The sequence below is a fragment of the Babylonia areolata genome, chromosome 7 (genome assembly GCF_041734735.1).
Source record: "Babylonia areolata isolate BAREFJ2019XMU chromosome 7, ASM4173473v1, whole genome shotgun sequence".
In the NCBI taxonomy this organism is placed as follows: Eukaryota; Metazoa; Mollusca; class Gastropoda; order Neogastropoda; family Buccinidae; genus Babylonia; species Babylonia areolata.
The window spans coordinates 44,399,925-44,417,598 of NC_134882.1; the positions used below are offsets into that span (position 1 = coordinate 44,399,925).

General features: G+C 42.4%; 2 protein-coding genes across 3 annotated transcripts in view; one reads left to right on the forward strand and one right to left on the reverse strand.

Annotated features, from left to right (window-relative positions):
* LOC143283852 (macrophage mannose receptor 1-like) overlaps positions 1 to 5,144 on the forward strand; it is a 17,474-nt gene extending 12,330 nt beyond the window's left edge. Inside the window, exons 7-9 of the mRNA XM_076590229.1 lie at positions 747 to 926; positions 3,076 to 3,462; positions 4,791 to 5,144. Coding sequence (XP_076446344.1) covers positions 747 to 926; positions 3,076 to 3,462; positions 4,791 to 4,972 — 749 coding nt within the window. The 3' untranslated portion in view covers positions 4,973 to 5,144. The remainder of the gene's footprint in view (positions 1 to 746; positions 927 to 3,075; positions 3,463 to 4,790) is intronic.
* Positions 5,145 to 6,894: 1,750 nt separating this feature from the next.
* On the reverse strand, positions 6,895 to 17,371 carry LOC143284074 (uncharacterized). 2 transcript variants are annotated; one of them, XM_076590703.1, is made up of 4 exons: positions 17,242 to 17,371; positions 14,164 to 14,238; positions 13,957 to 14,079; positions 6,895 to 10,212 (listed from the first exon to the last, which is right to left on the reverse strand). In XM_076590703.1, the coding sequence occupies exons 2-4, from the start codon at positions 14,207 to 14,209 to the stop codon at positions 9,968 to 9,970; spliced, it is 414 nt and encodes a 137-aa protein (XP_076446818.1). In that variant the 5' UTR covers positions 14,210 to 14,238; positions 17,242 to 17,371; the 3' UTR covers positions 6,895 to 9,967. The 2 variants fall into 2 exon arrangements, with proteins under 2 accessions (XP_076446818.1, XP_076446816.1); XM_076590701.1 differs by having other exon boundaries at positions 13,957 to 14,238.
* Between the last annotated feature and the right edge of the window lie 303 nt (positions 17,372 to 17,674).

Below are 17,674 nucleotides of genomic sequence, written 5' to 3' on the forward strand. Positions count from 1 at the left end.
CACACACTCATTTCTAGGCTACGTAACTCAGCTTCCACGGCACACACACACACACACACACACACACACACACACAGAGAGGCACACTTACGTAAATTTCAAGAGTATCTCCAAAATCACACACACACACTAAAAACAACAACAAAAAACAACCAAAAACCAAGTTTCATTTTTCATCCAGATTGTTTTCTTAACAACATTCTACAGAGTTTTTTTTCTTTTTTTTCCTTGTATCCATTTTCTGTTTTACCGGCTCATATTTCATGACTTTTATTTATCTATTTATTATTATTATTATTATTATTATTATTATTATTTATACGTTGATATTTTTGTTTTGACTTATTATATTCTAAATTCCTACTCTTCACAAAATCACAGAAAAATCACTCATCTTTGTTCTGAAGCTTGTGGACTGTCTGTTACACCGAACAGCGTGATTTTAACACCTGGTAAACACAGTTTCAGCTACACAATTTCAAATACTGCCTACACCGCCCTCAGTCGTGATGGGTCCGCTACGCATTGCATAATCACAACGGCCATCTTAGCGTGGTTTTGCCCGGTGCTATACTGATTCTGGGCCCTCTCTGTAGTTCACTAATAAGACAAATTATCAGTCAATTACAGAGAAAAATCACTCTGTCCACAACAAAGATAAGTGATTTTTCCGTGCATTTGACGGTGACTTTGGAAAAGATTGAGTATTGTAAGAATCCGTGATCCATCAGTAACGCCTATTCCAGGAGCCTATTCGTGGAGAGACGGATCCAGCGTGGATTTCACCAACTGGGACACCAACAACCCGAAGGGAACTGGCGGAGATGGCTCCGCACTGCGTTGTGGACAGTTGTCTCCCTGGAACGGCCGCTGGATTGACGACGAGTGCAGTGCAAAGTTCGGCTACATCTGCATGAAATCGAAAGGTATGCAGATCAAGTGTACTTGTGAACATGTTGTTGTGAGGAGTAAGGGGAATCAAATGTTATTTCAGACAACATATCGGTCTTTAGGAATTAATTGTTGGCAGTGATATCCAATTTGAAACATATTGACGGGTAAAATTGCTCGTTAGCCGTTTTGTTTCTCCTTTGGGGTGGTTATCATGCACAGCAAGCGAAAACTGTTTCGTACTGTCGAGTGCTCATCGGTCTTGCCGCATGCTACTGGCTGCTTACTAGAGAGCAATATTCTCACTGAAGCAGAGAGAAAAATCCAGGTTAAATCCTCCTATGAGCTGGGCGTAAAAATCACTGTTTTAACGCGATTTTTCATCGTGATATAATTCAAGAAACATTTCACAATTCTCCCCCCTTCTCCCCCTTCCCCTGCCCTCCGCCCTGTTCGAACCGAAACGTATGGCCAACGCAGGTTTTCATACCAAGCCCCCACTCTCTGGAATCAACTTCTTCAGCATCTCCGTCACACATCTTCGCTGCAGTCTTTTAAATCCAGTTTGAAAACTCACCTTTTCCCCTCCTGAATAACGACACTAAACAGCCTATCCCTTTCCAGTATCGTGAATTGAAATGACTATCAGTGAGTTATTATTTTATTTACATAATTTGTAGGTTGTATTTTTGATTGTTCACGATTGTGTACTATGACTTGTGTGCTGCGCGAGCGTGCGCGCGCGCGCGTGCGTGTGTGAATAATTTAATTCATTTAATTCATTTTAATTCGTTTTATATTTTGTGTTCAGTTTTTGCATTTTTGCATTTGCATTTTTTCTGTTTGTATGTGCCTACTATTACTACTACTTTTTCAGCCTTATTCGGCCACCCCGTTTCTTTTCTGATCAATCCTTTAGGGCTACACACTGATAATGATGATGACATGGATACTTTCGTCGGTCAGAGATCAAACCCTAAGCACTATACAAACAGAACGATTTGCCAACCTGGGCAGAGCCAACTGACAGCTGTCATTCATTACCTGTGTGATTCGATCAGGTTTCAGTCTCTCTCTCTCTCTCTCTCTCTCTCTCTCTCTCTCACACACACACACACACACACACACACACACACACACACACACACACACACACACACGTAACATTTTACGTGTATGACCGTTTGTTTATTTATCCCGCCATGTAGGCAGCCATACTCCGTTTGTAGGGGTGGAGTGTGCATGCTGGTATGTTTTTGTTTCCACAACCCACCGAATGCTTACATGAATTAAATGACATGACGGCGTGTTTGATCTCTGTCAACGAATCGAAACTTCCGGCGACTGATTACATGTGGGGTGCTGGTCTGTACTTGATTTTTGGTAGAAAATAAGTGAAGTCAAAAGGCAGAAAATAGGTAAATGTCCACGATTTTGTTTCCGGTTGGTTGGTGAACGTTCGTCGGAGATTTTGAAGTTTCTCGTGAAAAAACAGCAAACAAAACCTGATAGTTTGATAGCTTGGCAGAGACCTCTTTTTGTTAATAATATGTTTCTAGAAAACCTACATGTTGGTGCATATATATATATAAATGTATATATATATATATATTCATATATATATATATATATATATATATATATATATATATATATATATCGATAAATATATAGATGTTCCGTGCATGGAAATAGTTCCTCGTAGAGTAGAATTTTGAACCATCATTTCTTCATAGATTTTATAGATGTTCCGTGCATGGAAATAGTTCCTCGTAGAATTTGAACCATCATTTCCTCATAGATTTTATGAGCTTGTGCAAGGTCAGAAAATGGAAAGGGAATTACACAGTGACCAATATGCAGATGTTTTCTACTGTTCATTGTTGTAGTGGTGACCCTGTGTGTGTGTGTGTGTGTGTGTGTGTGTGTGTGTGTGTGTGTGTGTGTGGATTTTGCAAACTGAAGTTTTCCAGTGGATAGAATGAAGAGATCATTTGTTCTGGGGTGCCAGCATGGAAAATAAACATATAAACAAAGAAACAAACACACCCACTTTGCTTTGAGACGAGGGGATGAAAAATATCGGTATCACAGCGTGTTGAAAGTGTTGAAAATGCAAAATTAACGTTTACGTTTTCCGCTTTCTTTGCCTATTACTCATTCTTTTTTGGTTTTCTCTCTAAGTCTATGAGACCTCCACACAGAGAGCGGTACAGAACACGTCACGCACGGCTCTCAGATCTGGACGCTTGATAGAGAGAAAGAGACTTCGTCCAGTATCACACAGCGGAACTGCCACACCATACCCACCCGGTTCAACAACAACAACAACACCAGCTCAACACCCAGCAGCGCCAACACCTCACAGCCACGCCGTACTAGGCAGGGAGATGTCTACGAAGGTCTCAAAACCAGCGGTCAGTGTCGGGCCCGATGCCGATAAAGTTGACGCGAGGACTGACCGGAACCCGTCCACGGTGCATCCGAACTCAGTGACCAGTGGCGGGGCCAATCCCGTTGCGGGTGTTACAGGATTTGACCACGGGACCCCAGCAGGAACCGGGAAGAAAGGTGGGTTTATCTTGAGCTCTGTCCGTGGGTTTACCCTTGCCTCCTTGATCCCCTTACGCTGACAGGCAGATAAGCCAAAGCCGGGGGTGGTGGTTAGTGGGAACAGGAAGAAGGCAATGAGAAAGACGGAAGGAAAAGATATCGATAATTGATTTGGTCAAAAAGCCATGGCCCCACTGGAAGGGGTGATAAAAAAACAGTTTGTACACGTATACATTGAACACACAACCCTGTTACACACACACACACACACACACACACACACACACACACAAGAGAAAGAAAAAAGGCCGTGTTCTTTTGTCAAACCGACCGTGAAACTACCTCTTTTGAATGACTTCATTTTCTGTCAGTGAATTCGTTTAATGTCCCGCCACACATTCTGGTTGTAGACTGATACAGAGACTTGATTGCGTGCACGAAAAAACAACAAACAAAAAACAACAACTGTGCGTTGATTGTGTACACGGAATGATAAGCTCTAAAAGTTCTGACTGTAAGTCTAGTGAAATGAATCGGGACTCCTGTTTTTTGCTGTTGCAGTTGTTATTCATTACCAGCTTGTGTTCAAAGCTCATAACTTTTCTTTAACCATGATCTCCCACGCAGGCACCCGCACTATTTTTATTCTTGGTATTACCATTATTGACGCTTACGTATTTTGCTGCCTTTCTTCGGTCAGAAATCAAGCACAAGGCGCTTTACAAACAGAGAGTCGTTGGCATAACAGGCTGTCTACCTGTTTACCAAGCTGCAATTATGTCCGCGCACGGGCGCGCGCGCACACACAAATACACGCGCGTTTGCGCTTGTTTATTAGAATGGATTTTTACTACAGAATTCTTCCCGGGACAATTTGTTTTCATGGGTTCTTTCAAAAGTTGGTTCGCAAAGTGCATGCTGCTCACGGGAACTCAGTTATCGTCTTATCTAAATGACTAGCATCCAGACCACAATAAAGACACACACACACACACACACACACACACACACACACACACACACACACACACACTTCAGACACTATCACCCCTGTGCAGGAAACCAACGTTCCAGCCCAAACACTGGTGGCCACAAGGAAACCGTCTTGATACCGGCCATCACTCTCTCTCTCTCTCTCTCTCTCCAGACACCATCACTCCCATGCAGGAAACCAACGATAGTGGCCACATGGAAACCGTCTTGATACCGGCCATCATACAAACACACACACACACAGACACACTCTCTCTCTCTCTCTCTCTCTCTATCTCACACACACGCAACTCACCCCCTCTCCACCCACTGACACACACACACACACTTCAGACACTATCACTGCTATGCAGGAAACCAAGGATCCAGCCCAAACACTGGTGGCAACAAGGAAACCGTCCTGATACCAGCGGTCACAGCAGGCGTGGTAGTGGTGGTGCTGGTGGTGGCGCTCGGCGTGTGGCTCGCCCTCAGACGTTGCCGTGGACAATCTGTGGCCACCTTCACCCGACGACTGTATGAGCGGGCCACCTGATGGGGCGGGTACCTTTAACGACACGGGTGCGGACTGCACGTGCATGTGCGTGTGTTCGTGTCTTTATTTATACATCTATCTATGAATTTTTTAATCATCTATCTATCTATCTATCTATCTATCCGTCTATCTAACTATCTATGAAATGTTTATCTATATATCAATTTATTTCATTTATTATTTTATTTTCTAAATTATTTTTTTAAATAGTATCCAAATTTAATTTCTTTTTCGAACGAAAGTTGCAATGGGATGGTCGACTGTGGTTTTTTTGGTGTTTTTGTTTGTTTGTTTATTGTTTTTTTTTTTTTTTCCTGAATATGCAAATGCACGTTTTACTTACGAGGTTGATGTGTGAGAATCTTCCTTGCGGATATCATCACCGTGAACTGTCGAAGCCTTTGCATTTTGTTAGTTGTTATCTTCTTTAAAATTTCAGATGAAGTAATGACAATTTACAAATTGAACTGGCGTGATAAAATGTTACGCCACGCAAATAATGATTCTGCTGAGTGTAATGCGTCAGTATTTTGAGACGATTATTTCATCGCATGTCCAAAGTATGCTGAATTACACACACACACATATATATATATATATATATTTTTTTTTTAATGCAAAAAAAGTGTGTTGCTCCAAAATATGTTTTCAGTTTCTGTAATTTACTAAAATTGTACAGTTGAGCTTAAACAAGTTTGGAACTGTTGGGGAAATTTGTTTGAAATTTTAATTTTTCTTTGCTGTTTGCATCTGTTCAGAAATTGGACATGTTGTTTGTTAAACGATGACGTAATCCTGCATGCTGAAATAGCAGTTAAAGGTTTGTTGAACTGAAACTGGAGCTGGGTTCTTGAACTGGAAGGAGGGCTGGGATGTTTTGGTGGGGTTTTTTTGTTGTTTTTTTTTCTTTTGCCTTTTCTGCATTGGGCGAGGCTGTGTGCAGTGGGACACTAATGACACCGTCGGCTGCCTTCTGGCGGAAAAATAAGCTTATGTTTCACAGCAATAAATTCTCTGTTAGATAATATTTGTCTGTTTATTCATTTTTGCTTGTTCGTTATATTGGTTTCAGTTTATTTGATGCATGACAGCACGATATTGTTGTTTCTTTCTTTGTTTTTTTGTCATTATCGTTGTTTCTTCTCCCCCCCCCCCCACCCATCCCCCATCATTTCTTATTTGTACCTTTGTTCAAGTTTTTGTTTGTTTGTCCATCTTTTCGCTTTGTTTGGTTTTCTTAACTCACTCAGTTCGGCCAGTCCTCTCTTCTCCTCTACACAGACCCCTCGGATGTCCAGTGGGTGTCTGAATGACCCAACCTTTAGCTTCCGTCGTCAGAATTGTGGTATTCTTTGTCAACATTCACCTCTTCACTATAAGAGCCTTCCGCTTGCATTATTTTGATGATGGTAATTGGGGTGAAACGCTGTTAACGTCGTCTCTTTCGCCGTTCGTATGGAAAGAGTTAAAAGAGTGTCCACGTTCAGATGATGAACGGCAATGGTGATATCTATCTGTAGATTTACCTCCTTCTCCCTCTCTCCTCCCCTTTCCCCCGCTCTCTCCGTCTCTCTCATCCTCTCGCTCTCTGCACACGTGTGTGTATGTGTGTGTGTGTGTGTGTGTGTGTGTGTGTGTGTGTGTGTGTGGGCCAGTTTCACAGTCACAATTCAGAACACTAAAGAACAGAATTACTGCTGTCATCATTGTCATACACCATTTTTTATTTGATCAGTTTACATGGGTGGGGAAGGGGGGAGGCATATGCAACGACCGCTGACACAGTCAGAACACAATTTAATACAACAAGAAGCCCAATGTCTGTCTGTTTGTATGCCTGTCTGCATGCCTGCGCGCGCGTGTGTGAGAATGTGTATTCTTTCTTTAACGTCTTTTCACTTTGAGTGATATTAGACGTAATATCTCTCTCTCTCTCTCTCTCTCTCTCTCTCTCTCTCTCTCTCTCTGTGTGTGTGTGTGTGTGTGTTTCTTTATGTCTGTCTGCCTGCCTGCCATTTTACATGCATGCATGTGTATGTACTTCCTGATTCAGGAAGTCATAGTTATTATCAAAGAACACTCTTTGGCAGAATACAATGAACAAAACACAATATCAGAAAAATACATTCCGAAAATTCTACACATTTCATCTTATTCTCTCCTCTCTTTTCCACACACACACACACACACACACACACACACACACATATATATATATATATAGATGGATATGGATAAAACATGTTGTGAAAAGACTTTGAACCATATTGAATAGACACACTTATTTACACGCAATTGAATCAATCTCTCTGTCTCTGTCTCTCTCTGTCTGTCTCACTATCACCCCCGCGCGGTCATTGTAAAGGCAGAAAGGTAGGTATTATCTAAGAGTTGGTCTGTAACAAGACATAATCCTCTACAAAACCAAATGCGTGACATTATTTGACGTAATGAACACATATAGGGCAGGTTCCAGATACAAGCATTCTCTCTGAGCACTGGCATTGGTAAAGGTAAGAGTGTTACGCTGTGATAAGAAACTCTAGGGAGAGCTGGACAGTACAAGGTCTTAGAGAGGAAGCCCCCCTCAGTCAAGTGTTTCGGCCCTTAACTCCTTACGCTCTAAGGAGGCCGGACCGCACCCAGGTCATGAATCCTGGATGTCCTTGTATTGCCGCCGTTTCTTTTTTTCTTTTTTTTCTTTCTTTTTTCCCTGGTCCTCAGCAGGTTCGAACCCGCGCCTCCAGGGTGGTCGCCACTTCAGAACTGAGTCACCTTTTCTGGCAGACGTTTTAACCACTGAGCCATCGTACGTCTAGTTTGAGTTTGGAAATTTAATCCTAATGATGTTTATTTTCATTCCTCCTTGACCAGATCCAGCTGGAACTCTTTTCTGCTGCTTCTGCCATTGCCTTGAGAACCCATGTCCTCTTTCTGCCAGAAATCGACAGCTGTTTCATGAGGCTGTAGGCAGATGCGCCCACAAACCCTCTTTCACCAATCTCTATTTCTATTGAGAAATAAATCGTCAGGACCTTGGGATAATACCACAGCTCTCCTTCCTATCCTTGTCGATAGCTCTCTGTCTCTCTATGCTTCTGTCTCTTCCTCTCTGTCTCTTTCTCCCTCTCTGTCTCTTCCTCTCTCTCTCTTTCTCCCTCTCTGCCTCTTCCTCTTGTTCCTGCCTCCCTTTCTACATTTCCACTCCCTCTTCCACCCACCTCTGTTCCTGGTCTATCTGTCTCTGTCTCTGTTGAAGTGATTCTCAATTTAATGATAATCATTGCTCTTTAAAAAAAAAAAAATTCTTAGTGTGTCGCGCATTTAATCCTGAAAAGAACAAAACCATTGGCTGCGCACATTGGTTGCGCACATGGCTGTGCAATTCCAATATTACACCTTTCGTGTTCTGTCTATTGCTGTCGTGTGATGCATCTTTTGGAATAAAAACAACATCAACACATTGACCCCTACACTACTCATTAATGTCCAGAGGTGGGCATTGGCGTTACATTCTAATGCAACTAACTGCATAGGCGTTTACCTGCATCAGTATCAGTATCAGTAGCTCAAGGAGGCGTCACTGCGTTCGGTCAAGTCCATATACGCTACACCACATCTGCCAAGCAGATGCCTGACCAGCAGCGTAACACAACGCGCTTAGTCAGGCCTTAAGAAAAAAAATTAATGAAATAAATAAATAAAAGAGATAAATACATAAAAATACTACTGCTAATAATAATAATATTCATAATGCGCAAAATCTTGATGAAGTCAACTCAAAGCGCACACAACAATGTTTTTCTCCACGAGCATGTTCTGTTTGACATCTTGGTTCATTACACAGTATATACTAAATGAAGGTTGTCACATACAACACATCATCTGCGTTAATGCTCATTAGCCTGATACCTCACGTCACAGTACAGCTGTGCTGACTCCTTGTCCTGAAAACACATTTTGACCTCAGTTTCATCCGTTGTGGGTAAATGTGATGGACAGTTAACTGCCACTGCCGATGTATCTGACGATACCACTGGAGAAGAGAGGAAACTGCACTTCCTTAAGGAATAATAAAATAACGGTTCTCTTCATTTCTCTGTGCTGAGAACCCAGATGGCCCACAACTGTTAGAATAACCCACAAAGGTTGCTGGATTAGAATCACCCAAACTCTCCAGACGCTCCCCTATATTTATTTTTAAATGGAAAAAAAAATCTCTGTTAAACCATTTATGACAGAGGAGTTGTTCGCTTATGCTTGGTTCATTTGGTTATGTTCAATTCAAAACACACTGACTGAATCACCAAAACTGACCAACCAACTGTTCAGCGCTATAATAACCCCATGCCGACCTGCTTGTCCTGTTTTTGTGGTTGCAAAAAAACAAACAAACAAAAAAACAAAAACAATATCAATTACTTCTTATGAGAAACGACTGAATTGTTAATTTTTGGGAGGAAGGGGAATGTTCATATACCAACAGACTTTGGGAAAGGAAAGAACATCTATTTCGAGCAAAGAGTCTGCATCCACTGGAGCAGACGTATATGCAGTGGGAGGTAACCTCCCCCCCCCCCCCTACTAATATGAGCTTCCGGGCTGTTGGCAGACGATGACAACATGACGCTGTGACTGTTCAGCTGACAGCTTGACATGACTGCCAGTGATTGTCACAGAGTCCAACACTGATGCACACAGCTGAAGGTGGTAGTGGTTTGACACACACACGCACACACACACACACACACACACACACACACACACACCTTTCGACCCATCACAGCAAAACTGTGTGCATAATGTCTCAGTCGTACTCGGCAGATCATTCCTTGGGTTTGAACAATCTGTTCTTTTCTGCCATGTATTGTCAGCTGACGGCTCTGCTGGTCTCATACGTTTGATCTGATTTTTGTCGGTCTGCCAAAGTCGTTGACTATAATGATACGTCTGTTATAAAACAACTGTAAGTTTCGTATAAAAACAATTAGATTTTCAAGGTCGTTTCTGACCGGTCGGCTTCTCACCTTGCCGCTGAGTGAAGTTGACCTGCCTGAGGTATTTGATCTGCTCTTCCATGGTGCCAAGTGTTTGTCTGGCCTTGCCCATTTCCAGGCTCCGGTTCTTGCGGTAGACGAGCAGGACGACGAAGATGACGAGGACGACGCAAATGCCCAAGATGGCTACTGCGGCCAGGGCCAGCTGCTGGTATTCGTCGTCCAGTATTCCGCTGTTTTCCTCTGTGGAAAACACGGGTTATCAGAGCTGGCCATATGTGCTGAATTTTGCTTAACATTCGACTAATATATTTTTCTTCTTCTTCTTCGTGGGCTGCAACTCTCATGTTCACTCTTATGTACATGAGTAGGCTTTTACGTGTATGACCGTTTTTATCCCGCCATGTAGGCAGCCATACTCTGTTTTTGGGGTTGTACATGCTGGGTATGTTCTTGTTTCCATAATCCACCGAATGTTGACATGGATTACTGGATCTTTAACTTGCGTATTTGATCTTCTGCTTGCGTATACACACGAAGGGGGCTTATATTCTAGACACTGACATAAGCTTACAGTTGGGCCAATAGCAAAGTGAGAACTGTATTATCAATGGTTTATCCGCTGCAATGGGAATTCATTCACAGCTTATTTTTTATTGTGAAGGACTATGACTCTTCAGGCAAGATTGCACTGGCTCTTAGTGCTGCAGCCTTGGGTGCTAGCTGGCCTTTGGGAACCATCCCATCTCCGATGGTCCTAAAACTCTCTTGGCTGAGAGAGCGGGGATGTACTTTGGTCAAAACAATCTCCACTATAATCAAATTCTAGCCCAGATAGTGCGGGCAGCAGTTGCCTCTTGTGGTGTTCTGATGGTGATAGTCGGACACGACTGACTATCATACATATCAACTGCATGTCTTGGGCGTACTGCAGTGGCTCATAGTGCTGCAGCCTTGGCGGCTAGTTGGCCTTTGGGGACAATCCCAACGCCGACTGTCCCAAAACCTCTTGGTCGAGAGTGTGGGGATGTAACTTGGGCATGACAATCTCCATTACAATTCTTGCACAGATAGTGGGGGCAACAGTTGCCTTTTGTGTTGTTCTGATAGTCATAGTCGGACACGACTGACTGTCATACATATCTATCTACTGCATGTCTCGGGCGTAATCAATGAGACATGTTTTGCCAAGAAAAAAAAATTCAAAAACAACAACAATAAAACTGAAATAAAATGCGATCTGGAAGAAAAAAAAAGCTAAACTAAAGGTCCCGTACATTTTTCGGTCATCGGGGCTGTGAATTCATATTCCACTGTGTCTAGTTCTTGGTACAGGAAGGCAGTGAATTCACATCCACTGTGTCTAGTTCTTGGTACAGGAAGGCAGTGAATTCACATCTACTGTGTCTAGGAATTGGTACAGGAAGGCAGTGAATTCACATCCACTGTGTCTAGGGCTTGGCACAGGAAGGCAGTGAATTCACATCCACTGTGTCTAGGGCTTGGTACAGGAAGGCAGTGAATTCACATCCACTGTGTCTAGGGCTTGGCACAGGAAGGCAGTGAATTCACATCCACTGTCTATGGCTTGGCACAGGATGGCAGTGAATTCACATCCACTGTGTATGGCTTGGCACAAGAAGGCAGTGAATTCATATCTACTGTGTCTAGGGCTTGGCACAGGAAGGCAGTGAATTCACATCCACTGTGTCTAGGGCTTGGTTAAAGAAGGCTGTGAATTCACATCCACTGTGTCTAGGGCTTGGCACAGGAAGGCAGTGAATTCACATCCACTGTGTCTAGGAACTGGTTAAAGAAGACTGTGAATTCACATCCACTGTGTCTAGGAACTGGTTAAAGAAGGCTGTGAATTCACATCCACTGTGTCTAGGAACTGGTTAAAGAAGGCAGTGAATTCACATCCACTGTGTCTAGGGCTTGGTAAAGGAAGGCTGTGAATTCACATCCACTGTGTCTAGGGCTTGGCACAGGAAGGCAGTGAATTCACATCCACTGTGTCTAGGGCTTGGCACAGGACAGCAGTGAATTCACATCCACTGTGTCTAGGGCTTGGTACAGGAAGACAGTGAATTCACATCCACTGTGTCTAGGAATTGGTACAGGAAGGCAGTGAATTCACATCCACTGTGTCTAGGGCTTGGTAAAGGAAGGCTGTGAATTCACATCCACTGTGTCTAGGGCTTGGCACAGGAAGGCAGTGAATTCACATCCACTGTGTCTAGGACTTGGCACAGGAAGGCAGTGAATTCACATCCACTGTGTCTAGGGCTTGGCACAGGAAGGCGAGGCCTGACCCTTTCCCTCCGCTGCTTTAACTCCCTCAGTACGGCCAGTCCTCTCTTCTCCTCTACACAGACCCCTCGGATGTCCAGTGGGTGTCTGAATGACCCAACCTTTAGCTTCCGTCGTCAGAATTGTGGTATTCTTTGTCAACATTCACCTCTTCAGTGTAAGAGACTTCCGCTTGTAATATTTTGATGGTGGTAATTGGGGTGAAACGCTGTTAACGTCGTCTCTTTCGCCGTTCGTATGGAGAGAGTTAACCTTCCCTAACTGAACCAGGTTCCTGTTCACACATGGGTGGAGTGGGGGAAATCAGAGTTCAATGCTTTTCCCAAGGATACAACACCACACTGAAACAGGACCTCGAGCCCTGGTCACTGGTGAACACAGTCACGTCCAACGCTGAAGCGATTCTGCCACATAGTGTGAAATAAGTTCAGTAACTAGCGAAGAGAAATATTTAAATGGAGTTCTTCTTCTTCTTCTTCTTCTGCGTTCACTCGTATGCACACGAGTGGGCTTTTACGTGTATGACCGTTTTTACCCTGCCATGTAGGCAGCCATACTCCGTTTCCGGGGGTGTGCATGCTGGGTGTGTTTTTGTTTCCATAACCCACCGAACGCTGACATGGATTACAGGATCTTTAACGTGCGTATTTGATCTTCTGCTTGCATATACACACGAAGGGGGTTCAGGCACTAGCAGGTCTACACATATGTTGACCTGGGAGATCGTAAAAATCTCCACCCTTTACCCACCAGGCGCCGTCACCGTGATTCGAACCCGGGACCCTCAGACTGACAGTCCAACGCTTTAACCACTAGGCTATTGCGCCCGTCAATGGAGTTCTTATACAAAGATTCTAGTAACAGTACTAGTTTGTTGAACCAGGGAAAATGATTGATATAAAAGGTAATAATTCCTTTACAAAATCCATTACTTTGTAGCACAAAACCTGACGAAAGCATTCGAATGTGTCAGATTTTTTACCGTCAAAGTCATAAAAACGATATACTACGTATGTGTCACAGAGATGAAAAAAAAATCGCTCCTGACAAAATTCGTTGCATAAGACGCACATAAAATGACATTCTATAGTCCATCATTTAGAATAGAACAGAGTGGAAAGGAATAGGGTAGAAAAAATGGAACAGAATATGTCTTAATTATCAAGCGTGCCGAGGTAACAAGGACTATTGTTTTCTGTCTGGACTTGGATATCAGTTCTACATTGGAATTATACTGATATCAGTTCTATATTGGAATTATACTGATATCAGTTCTACATTGGAATTATACTGATATCAGTTCTATATTGGAATTATACTGATATCAGTTCTATATTTCTGGTTCTTCAGAAATCTCTCAATCTCACACGTGGCAAGATATGTAGAAAACAGCCCGGTGAAATATTAACAAATCCGACAGTAAAAAAAAAAAAAAAAAAAAAAAAAAAAAAAGGCTGTGTAGGTGAGAGGTGTATCAGTGTACTGTTCTGTAATTGATGCTGTTTTTTAATTTAAAGTATTGCGCATGAGTGCTAAAGACCCGGAATTCAAAGTGGGTTTTGGGGTTGTTTTTTTCATGTACACTCTACTGATTTCATGCATTTTCATATAAAAGATGTCAGCAAATGGTAAATAAAACCACCCACAAACCCACCCACAGTACAGCAGACTTACCCGTGGAGCTGGTCACAGGCGTTGAGTTATAGACCAGTGAAGAATTGTCACTGGTCATCGCCGCTACAGTCGTCGTCATATTTGTTGCATTGCTGGTCATCGCCGTTAATGTCATCGTCATATTTGTTGAATTGCTGGTCATCGCATCTGCGGTCGTCGTCACATTTGTTGTATCACTGGTCATCGCCGCTAATGCCGTCGTCATAATTGTTGCATTGGTTGTCATCGTGGTCAAGAGAGTGCTGTTAGACATGGTGTTTGATCCAACGGTCCTGGGTGATTCTGGAACGAAGATGTTAATTTTGATTGGGTTACAGTTAGTCATCGTTCCACGAGTTAACCCTTTCACCACCAGTCAGTTCAGAGTGCAACATTCCCTTGTGCAATAAACACAGTGAATATGGTGTCTAAGAATAGCTGGGGATCCCCCCTGTGGTGTGTAGAAAATATGGTCTTTGCTACTACCAAACATAGATAGCAGTAGGTTGATGGGTAACAGACCCATGACCTGGTCACCCTTCAGTGACATGGGTCCTCTACCTAGCTGCTGCATAAAAGCGAGTTTGGCAGTGAAAAGGTTAACAGATTTTGTCTAAAATCTAACTTTTTATACAACAAAAACACCTATACATGCACAGAATGAATAACAGCAAGAATAAGAGTGTCAGCCGCCACCATTTATGTTCTACTGTAGCTACTGAAGTCACTGCTACTGCTTATGCTATTGATACTACTATCAATTGGTACTATTACTACTGCTACTACTACTACTACTACTACTACTATTGCTGGTACAACTACCGCTGTTGTCACTACAACGAAAGGTATTCTTGCTTCAGAGACGGAGAGTGTGTGTGCGTGAATGTGTATATGTGCTTGTGCGCGCGCGTGTGTGCATGTATGTGTGTGTGTTGGGTTTTCGTGTTGCCGAGACATCTGACGTGTGTTGTTCAGAAGAGAAAGTCGTCCTGTGAAACACAAGACATGTTCCTTCAAACAAGATCCCGGTTCTTGTGTTCGGAGGCTTGAAATTCCACTTCTTTATACTCACGAATGAGCACAAAGTCAGGCAATGCATTCACCCTGCCTCGGTTATGTAAGTGTGTGTGTGTGTGTGTGTGTGTGTGTGTGTGTGTGTGTGTGTGTGTGTGTGTGTGTGTGTGTGTGTGTGTGTGTGTGTGTGTGTGTGTGTGTGTGTGTGTGTGTGTGCGTGCGTGCGTGCGTGCGTGTGTGTGTGTGTGTGTGTGAGTGCGTGTGTGTGTGTGTGTGTGTGTGTGTGTGTGTGTGATGTATGCATGGGTGTGTGTGCGTCCATAATATATGTAAATATTGGCATTTTCTTCGCGACAACAAATGGTAAAGAAGTCAAACAGTATGGTAGATATCGGTAAATCCTATCCAGACACCGTTATCATGCAGACCCTGGGGACTGAGAACAATATCTTAATAAACGATTTAGCTACAATGCCATTGTTATTCGAAAGTTAACATAATGCCAGAACCTAGAACCAGTAATAAATAACATATCTTGCTTTGGACAATTATATCTACGATAGGTGGAACAGTTCGTCAATATCGAGTTAGATACATATATATTGCTTTAGTTAGATATATACATATTGCTTTGTAAACTTGTAACTAAAACAGTTCCATTTCTGATCGGATTAGATTGGCCTTATCCATTCAATAAGATGGAAGCATCCACTGGACATTCAGTCCAGCCTGTTAAAAAAACAAACAAACAAAAAAAACAACAAAAAAGCTAGTTAGAGCGAAACAATAGATACGAAACTTCAAAACGTCAGACTTCAAAACCAGCGATAACGCAGAACAATATCTTTTAAGATATCAAAGAACAAGGCTGAAGAGAAGCCTGACGAGTGAAATTTCTCAAGAAACACTCTGGATATTTGCTTCCGTTACAATCGTTGTTTCGAAGCAGTCAGTGCCCTCTCTCTCTCTTTCGAACAAACCCAGTATGTTTAAAGATAATTGCGAAATTAACAACCATTCACATGAAGATCTAGTCATCAGCCCAGTCAGTATGTAATGTGCATTGTGCGGCTTATGTTCAAAGACGCGCGAGCGTGGGGGTGTGGGGGTGTACGTGTGAGTGTGCACGCACAAGTTCGCAAATTGATATGCACATGTATGTGTCAAAATTTCTATCGTATCTCTGTTTGTATATGATTTTCGATTTACGTTTGTACCTTTTTATATACTGTCCCACCCAATATTCCTTGTGACCCCGGTACACTTGGTAATAAAGACATTCTATTATATTCTAAAACAGTATCAGTAACAGTATCAGTATCAGTAGCTCAAGGAGGTGTCACTGCGTTCGGACAAATCCATATACGCTACACCACATCTGCCAAGCAGATGCCTGACCAGTAGCGTAACCCAACGCGCTTAGTCAGGCCTTGAGAAAAAAAAAGAAAAAAAGCGTACATACATAAATAAATAAATAATAATTATGATGAAAAAAAAGGTAGTAGTAATGAAAATAATGATAAAATAATAATAATAATAAATAAATAATTAAATAAATAAGACAACAATGATGATAAATAAGCAAATAAATATAAAACATGAAGACACACATTCACACATACACCCACACATGCATAACAGATATGCCCCCAAAACGCAGTTTCATAGATATGAAAGCACAGTCAAATACATATAAAAGTACATGAGCTCCAACACACACACACACACACACACACACACACACACCACAAATTTCCCTGCACCTCCTCTAAAACAGCAAACACACACACACACACACACACACACACACACACACACACACACAAAGAGCTAATCTAATTTTCAGACGCGCTCGCGAGCATGCGTTCACACACACTAACAAACACGCGTTTGCGGTCACACATACATGCGATCACACAAACCCGTACAGACGACTTGCTTAGTTTCTTCCGAACAAAATCAACACTGTCAGTATATGCACACTGACTTAACAGGTACATAAATAACTGCGTAACAGTAAATTAACATGGAAATGACTACACGAACACACACCAGGTTTAAGTCATTGTCGAATAAACGTGGTGAAGTACACTTATGAATGGAATAGAATGAATCACTAGAAACGTAGAAATTATGATTAGATTTAAAAAAAAAAAGAAGAAAAAAAGAAGAAGAAGAACAAGAAAAGAAAAGAAAACTGGACACATGTCCAGTGAAACAGGTTTGACCATAATTATCTTTCACACTTCTTTTGTTTCCTCCGTCCCAAAATTCACACTGAAGAAGACTTACCTGGTCTCAACACACAAGCAGTAGATCAGAACACGATGATCTGGGTCGCACTAAAGTTGCCTGATTGCCGACAAGCCCCCTAGTGTACAATTGTGATTGTTGGTGTTACGCTTTAAATCTTATCCTCGCCCCCACCCCCCGCCCCCCACACACACCTCCCGCCACCAGCCCCCAACACACCCACCCGGATGCTTAGATAACGGGTAGGAGCGAGAGGATAAAGGGTGGGAGGGTTGACTTGAAAAAGTAGACAGAGAGAGAGAGAGAGAGAGAGAGAGATAGCTTTCACGTTTATCACGAAATCAAAAGAAAGGATAGTTCTCACATTTCGCTCGCGGTATCGTGGTAATCTCTTTTTTTTTATTCTCTGTCTGTGTGTCTGTCCCTCTCTCTCAGTGTGTTTTGTGTATGCTGTAAATTATATGGACGCGTT

Bases quoted from the DNA above. Each gene is read 5' to 3' on its own strand.
- LOC143284074 (XM_076590701.1), bottom strand. From the start codon at position 14,209: ATGTCTAACAGCACTCTCTTGACCACGATGACAACCAATGCAACAATT. The intron at 10,213-13,956 runs GTAAGTCTGCTG...TGTTTTCCACAG, and splicing joins GCCTGTGACCAGCTCCACGG to AGGAAAACAGCGGAATACTG.